We start from the raw sequence: 7,424 nt of genomic DNA on the forward strand, positions 1-7,424 counted from the left end.
GGCTACTTTTGTTCACTTTAAATATCTATTGAATAACATTTTTCTTTTTAATTAAACTGCTCTGGAATAGCTAAGGCTGAGATTCAGAGGGCCAGCAGGCTAGGCTTGGGAAAGGTTAGGATGGGAGAGTCCCTCCCTCACAGCTTCCCACACTGCCCTTGCAGAAAGTATGCTACTGCTGGAGAAGGTACTTTTCTCTCTCCAGGGCTTTAGGAAACCAGAAGACTGATACAGGACAAGGCAATGTATTTCCCATGACACTCAAAGACATTCTCATCATTGGAAAAGTTCTTGAAATTGCAAAAAAGGCATTTTCCACCTATATATGCTTCATCCCTGTCCCATCCTTACGCTCCAGATTTAAGACTGCTGTCCTGTCACCTTTCTCCACCTTTGGATGTACTGAAATGGTTATACAGCTGTGAAGACAGATGCCATAGAAACAATAGTGCTAGATTTCTGTGAAGTGACCAACTGCAACCTTATCTACTGCTGCACTGTCAAATTTGATCTGATTGCTCAGCATCCTGAACTTATTATTGACTCATAAGGAAAGAGGATCTGTTCCTGGGGGCCCCACTCAAGGCTGAGGCTCCTTCAGTAGAGCAGCAAATTGAGGAGGGGATCACAGCTGGAGTTTCAGCTGGTAACTGCTCTGGGGCAGTTAAGAGAGATAAGACAAGAGAGGTGCAGGAAAATCATTGTTGCTCAGAGACCAAAATGGGTCAACCTCTGGGACAAATTGTATCAGAGGAAAGGGTCTGGAATCTGCTGAAAGGCTCATCTGTGTGCAGGATAATAAAGCTGTCTTGCAGATTTGGCATAGATGTCTTGCAACACCAAAAGCAGCAGCCTCCTCTAGTTCAGGGTCTGCAGTTCTCACTCCCTACCCTGCAAATGTGGACTGACCCTGAGAACTAGCCTCCTTCCCTCTGGCCCCAGGTCTCCTGCAGCTACACACAGCTGTGTTTAGAGGAAATTTGGATGTTCTTTGTTATTGTAACTTTGTTGGCTTAAAAACAAGGGCAAGCGTTCCTGGTTGCTCACAGTCACTGGAAGGAATGTCAGTGTGAATGCCTGTGCTGGCAGGGGAGGAGAGGGCCAGGGGGGCAGTGGCTGAGAAAGGCACCCTAGTCTTGGTTACAAGCAACTGAGATGCTCTCCAGGCCCTGGCAAGAGAGGTGCTCATGACCAAGTTTTCTTGTATGGAGTGGCAAGATAGCCACAGTTGTTTCAGCAAGGAAGGCAGTCACCTTATCTTGTTTGGAGGGGAGCAGAAGTGTGAAAATCTACTCTAAGGATGTGGAGAAAGAGGGTGAGGTGACAGAAGGAAGGTCAGCTGTGAAAATGAGATCTCAGGAGCAGTTTTGAGCAGAGCAGTGAATGTACTTGTTGTTTTGGTTTGACAGCATAACTGAAGAGGTGCAAAAAAAAATTCAGACAGCTGAACAGAGCACTAAGCCATTTTTTTCAGGGCATTAAAGTTTTTGGTTATTTTTGTTTGTCTTTTCTTATGCCTAGTTTTATGTTGGTCATTGTTTCTGGGAAAAAGCTTTGCTCTTTTCTCCCTCCTCTTCCATTTTGTCAAGGGTTAATCTGAGAGCCATTTCAGGCTGATTTCTCTTTAGACATTTCTCTACATATTAGCACAAATGGATTTTGAGGGTAGAAGTTAAACTTCCTCATTTTGAAAATGCTGGAAAGATATTCTTCCCCCCATTTCCATTTTTCTGCTGCAATCTGCTTTCCAAATTTGACGTGAAATATGTCTCAAGTAAATTTATATCCTGGCAAACGTTTTACTTACCAAGAAATGTCACCAGCCTCCAGGTTTGTATCCTCTGGGCAAGTGGGAGTTTTGCTGTGACTCTCATGAAAGGCAGAACAAATGTAGTTATGTGAAACAAGGAGTTATTTTGTTCATCCCCTTCCTACTGAAACTGGAATGAGGTCAGGAGCATGAAGCAGGGAGAACTTCTTCAGCACTATCTTTTTTTAGCTCCTTGCCTGGCTATTCCTTACCCCTCTAGGTTTTGGCCTATGCCAAATGCAGAAGTGCTGCAGTAGCACAAGACAGACCACACTTGTATTTTTTTCTGAGAAATTACGGTGATTGTTTCTTTAGCAGAGGTTGCACATTTAGTTCACTGAAATATTTATGTTTATGTAGCTGATTCCAGCTGTGGTCCCAGGTACCTGGCAAGAGGTTTTAAGGGTAAGGTTTTTGAAGAGGTTTCTGAGGCAGCATTTTAACCCTCTCTGCAGGAGCCTTCCTCATCCCTTACCTCATCTTCCTCTTCACCTGTGGGATCCCTCTGTTCCTCCTGGAGACAGCGCTGGGGCAGTACACGAGCCAGGGAGGGGTGACAGCCTGGAGGAAGATCTGTCCCATCTTTGAAGGTCAGTCAAGTTACAGTATTTACTGACAACACTTTCTGACAATCAGTGACTCAGATACTTTTTTTAAAAAATATTATTATTCTTTTTTTTTCCCCTTTCTCTTTTATTCTCCCTCCCTTCTTCTCTCTCCCAGCCTTGTTATTCTTTCTGCTGCCTGCTGTGTGTGCAGGGGCAGTTCCCTGACCCCTCTTGATGTGAGTGAGGGTGTGTGGTGCTGCCTGGGGGCTGTGCTGGTCCACCTGAGCCACAGTCTCTGCTTTGAGGAGCTCAGAACCTGAGAGAGAGGAGAAGCAGGATGGCCAGCTTGAAGGAGGAGGATGGAAGTATCAATGTACAAACACCTGTGTGTAGTTCAGGACAAATAATGAGGGGAGAAGAGATTGAGGAAATCTGCCTGGTTTATTGTGCTTTCCCTGCCCACTCCCATGCCCAGGGCTGCTGTGGCAGCATTTGCAGGCTGGAATCCTTCAAACTGGGCTGTGTGCACTGGGTGTGACAGCCCAGAATGGGATGGGGATGAGGTTAATCCACAGGGATAAGAGCAAGGACTTCTGGGGCCCTGGGGAAGGTTGTTTAATGGGATTAATATGTTCATGAATATAATTTCCTCAGTTCTTCTGTCCAGAGGAGAGCTTATTAACCATGTTTTGCCGATGGAGAAACCTGTGCTCAGGCAGAGTGGAGCCTGTTTAGTTTGCTTGAGCATGGGCATGCAGTGCTATTTGAAACTCCTTGGGGAGTCTGGGACCTCCTGCAGAGACCCTGTGCTCTGGCACAGACCTGGAGCTGGACAGCAGGGGCATCTCAAAGGACACTGACAACCAGTTTTAAATAAATTAATTGGGCCTTTCTGCTCTGATTACTGTTCTGAGGTCTCAGTGAACAATGGGCACAAGCAGGACCCAGGACCAAAGCTGAGCATGGTGAATATCAGCTGTAAGACTTTTTTGCCTAACACTTTCCAAAAGTAAGAGACTCAGCTGCATTTCTTTTCTTCAAAGGCTAGAGCTGTGTTTTTCTGAAGAGGAGGCATTGTGATGCTGTGGCATGGTAGCCATCAGAAATTGTTTTTCAAATCAGCATAAGGTTTTCTGTCTGTTTCACCACAGACCTGTCTAGAGTTACCAACAATGTTTCCTGTCTGCGTGCCCAGCTTCACTTCCTTTTCCTCAGGCAATAGAATTCAATTATAATAATGTTGTTGGTGTTGCCTCCTTCTAACCACAGCATGACCAGTGTCTTTGTTTGGGGTTAAGCCTCATGTGCTGGGAGTTGGTTGCCAGTCCCATCCTCACCTCCTTTGCTTTTCTTCACAGGAATTGGATATGCCACCCAAGTCATTGTGGGATATCTGAATATCTACTACATCGTCATCTTGTCCTGGGCACTCTTCTACCTGTTCAGCTCCTTCTCTTCAGTGCTACCATGGGCCAGCTGCAATAACCCCTGGAACTCAGGTACACCTTTTCTTGGGCTGTTTCTAGCTTCTTTCCAATTCCCAGAAGTTATTTGGGTTTTGTTGAAAATACTTGGTTTTGTTTGGACAAGAAGCTCTCATGAGCTGGCATGTGATGTCACCAAAAAATAGGCATTTTTCTGGCAAGCAGGAGAGGTGGGTGGTAGAGTTTGTAAGCCAGTCTGGAGCACTCATCATGTGGCAGGATCTTTTTATTAGCTCTGGTGCAACAGTTCATCTTACTCTGCCCCATTCCTGCAGAGTTACTGGGACAGTTGCTGCCACTGCCAGCGCCTGAACAGTTTCCTCTGTGCACTCAGCTTTTCACTTAACTCTGCCCTGCAGAGAAGACCTGGCTTTGACTTTACTCAAGGTGCTTGTGCTGAGCCTAGGAAGATGGGGTGGATGTGAGGTAATTCTCATGAATGTGTTTGTCAGGAATTTTTTAACATGTTGAACAGGTTTTGCTTGACAGCAGCATGGTTCCCTCCCTTTTTCTCTTGCGTCAGATGATTAATTTCTGCAATTAGTTAAATTTCTCTACCCTGTGGGCCTTTTACTCACAGCTCCCTCTGCCTTTTCATCCCAGCAGAAGTAACCAGCCTTTTAAGGAGCTGATCCAATTCCTTCAGCTCCCCCAGAACGGATTTGTTTGGGAGTAAAGCCACAAATGTTCTCTTAACAGAGAGAAGTTTCCCAGCAACAGCTGGGTTTCTTGGTTTTCCATTGGATTGTCTTTTGCTGGCAAAATGCAAGATTAGATGCATTGGATGTGTGGCATCTCCTCTGTTTTTAGTTATTTCATGCTTTGTAACAGGGTTGGGGATGGCAAAGGAGAGCATGAAGGCTGCTGTGCTGTGTGCATGTGTGGACAGGGAATGGTGACTGATGTGGAAAGAGAATGAGATTTTCTATCCTGACTACTCATAATCACTATCCCTTGATAATCTGTATTTTTCAGTCATCTGTTTTCAATTTGGCAGGGAATTGTTCTCTCCTTCCCCTCTTCCCTTCCTGAACCCCTCTGGTGACTGCTAGATTGGGATTCATACCTGGGGAGAGCCAGAGTTTAGTGAGATGTTTAATGAGATGCTCTATAGCACAAGATGAAGGATCTGTGAGGGTCCAGATGAGAAGGAACATCCCTCTTGGAGGAGCCCTAGAGAATTTCTCACCTCATCAGCTTCCTTTTCTTTTGCTAGATCTCTGTGTGGACATTCTGAATAGATCCAGCATGGACAACAGGACCTTGCCAGCGAACGCCACCTCCTCAATGATTGAGTTTTGGGAGTATGTGATTGCTTTCCCCCTGTTCAGGCTCTCTCTCATCCAGAGCTTGCAGCTGCAGGACTCCCTGGGCTGGGGGCTGTGTGTCTGTAGGAGCAAAGTGAGGTACCACGTGTCAGATCCAACACGGGGAGCACAAGGAGCTGCCGAGGAGATGGGCACAGAGCCCAGGGTGTGAGGACTGGGCACACCCCAAAGGCTGCTCACTGTGTGCCTGCCCAGGGGTGCTCATGTGCACCTTGAGGGTGTGTTCCCCTTTCTGGCACTGGGCTGCCTGGGTGAGTGTGGCCACTGACAGAGGCCCCAAAAGCAGATGAGAGCTTGCTGCAAGCAGGAGTGCATGTGCTGAGTGTTGCAGGTTGGCAGGCAAGCATGAGAGACCACAGCAGATGGAACAGTCCTCCACAGTGAAACACAAGGGAGAAAAACTGCCTTTTACCTTCTTTTGACCCAGTCCTGCTTGCTGTCTAAGGGAAGTGGTCCATCAGGCTGCTCAGGATCATCCCTGGAGAGCAGGGATCTGAGATGCATGCATGAGATGCCAGAGAATAATTTGAGGAAGGTGGAGAATTTTGAGGAATCCGGGGCTGGAGGCACTAAAATACAGTCTGAGTGAGAGGTCTTACAGCAGGTGTGACAATGTCCCAGGCAGGGTCATCAGTGCAGCCTGGAGAGGTTGAAAAGAGTGCTGCTGCCACCCCACCACTCCACATGCTACCGAGGAAGGTCTTAAAAAGAGGGGTGTCAGGGACTCGGCTTCAGCAGTTAGGTTTGGGTTTTTTCCCCGTTTCTGTCTCTTAAAGTACACTTGAAAGGGTTGACTGTCCTTTGTTGCAGCCACCACAGGGCACACAGAAGAGGATAGGTGCCCATGGCTGCAAAAATAGTCTGCACAGCGCTGGCCCCCTTCTCCTGCCCTGCTCCTTGCACATACTATTTAGTGAGAGCTGAGGCCCCTCTGAAACAGTTGTTTTGGTTTTCTGTAGAGAGGGCAAGGGGACACTGAGGGAAGTGGTTTTGAGCAGAATGTGCAGAGGAGTTGTAAGTTTGGGCTTAGGCTGCTGGGAACTGCAGGAGTTGCCGTGCTGAGCTCTTGTGTGGCCTGTCTTCTTGATGGTGAATCTCTAAGGAAGGAGGCTGAGGGAAGGACGTGGAAATCTTGAAGATAATTCATGCTTACATGTAGAGTTCCTGTAGCATAAGGAGAGGAAGAATGGTGGCCATGGGCTGATAGTGGCTTTGGTGGCCTGCTTTGGATTGAGTTGTCTCTGCTGGGGAGCTGCCAGGCTCAGGGAGCAATGGGGAGCAGGTGTTGATTTTGTGTAGTGGGGGTCTGGCAGGCATGGCACTGTGGGTTTGAGAGTGGGAGGGTTTGGGTCAGCCACAGGACATGGTGGAGCAGAGCTGGGACGATTTGCATGGATGGGAGCCCTGGGCAGATGTGTTGTAGATAGGCTGTCAAGTCTTTGGATGGGGTAATATGGGAAAGGTCTGTGTGGGACCCTGAGTGGGGTGTGGAGTGTTAATGCTTCTCTCCCTGTCCCTGGACACCGGCAGGAAGCGAGTGCTGAGGCTCACGGATGGGATTCACACACTGGGCACTGTGCGCTGGGAGCTGGCTCTGTGTCTCCTGCTGGCCTGGATCATCTGCTACTTCTGCATCTGGAAAGGGGTCAAGTCCACAGGCAAAGTAGGAATGGAGATTATCCTCCCAGTCCATAAGTCTCCTTGTATCCATCTTCTATTTCTTCCCCAATCTCTTTTCCTTCTTCACGAAGCAGAGGCAGAAGACCCAGCACCAAAGTGAAACTTAAAACCTGTTGAGGCCATACTGATGTACACCAGTTGTGTTTGAAACCTAACAGGAAGAAAACATTAGTAGGTCCGTCAGAGAGGGGAGAATGGGGAAAGAATTGGGAATTGAGGGAAGTTTTGAGGCACATTTTCACTTGCAAATACCCACAGTGGCTGATGGATTCTCCCCAAGTGCCCTTGGGAATCATGCACTCACCAATGTGTTGTCCTGCTGTGGCTTGAGGGTGTTTTCAACAAGATCCTCTGCAGTGGCAGACTTCCCATCCCTGACAATTATTAAACACTTGAGCAAAACAGACAAGCTGCTGCCTGTAACCAGCTCAGAGAATAGATAATGAATCTCTCCTACTCCTTTATCCTGAAAAACACTTGGGGTGGGAGAAGCGTCCTTGTTCTCTCTTTCGTGCTCTTTCTAAATCTGCAGGTTTTGGGTCAGTTCTTCACTTTCTGCATTTTGCTAATGAGA

The 7,424-nt window shown here is 47.4% G+C and overlaps 1 protein-coding gene across 1 annotated transcript in view; it reads left to right on the top strand.

Moving 5' to 3' along the window:
* Nucleotides 1–7,424, top strand: part of LOC102043293 (sodium- and chloride-dependent betaine transporter) — a 39,502-nt gene that overhangs the window by 13,549 nt on the left and 18,529 nt on the right. Inside the window, exons 4-7 of the mRNA XM_005421027.2 lie at nucleotides 2,266–2,400; nucleotides 3,717–3,857; nucleotides 5,059–5,146; nucleotides 6,701–6,833. Of these exons, the coding sequence (XP_005421084.1) occupies nucleotides 2,266–2,400; nucleotides 3,717–3,857; nucleotides 5,059–5,146; nucleotides 6,701–6,833 (497 nt within the window). The remainder of the gene's footprint in view (nucleotides 1–2,265; nucleotides 2,401–3,716; nucleotides 3,858–5,058; nucleotides 5,147–6,700; nucleotides 6,834–7,424) is intronic.

Source organism: Geospiza fortis, unplaced genomic scaffold, assembly GCF_000277835.1.
Source record: "Geospiza fortis unplaced genomic scaffold, GeoFor_1.0 scaffold10, whole genome shotgun sequence".
Taxonomy (NCBI): Eukaryota; Metazoa; Chordata; class Aves; order Passeriformes; family Thraupidae; genus Geospiza; species Geospiza fortis.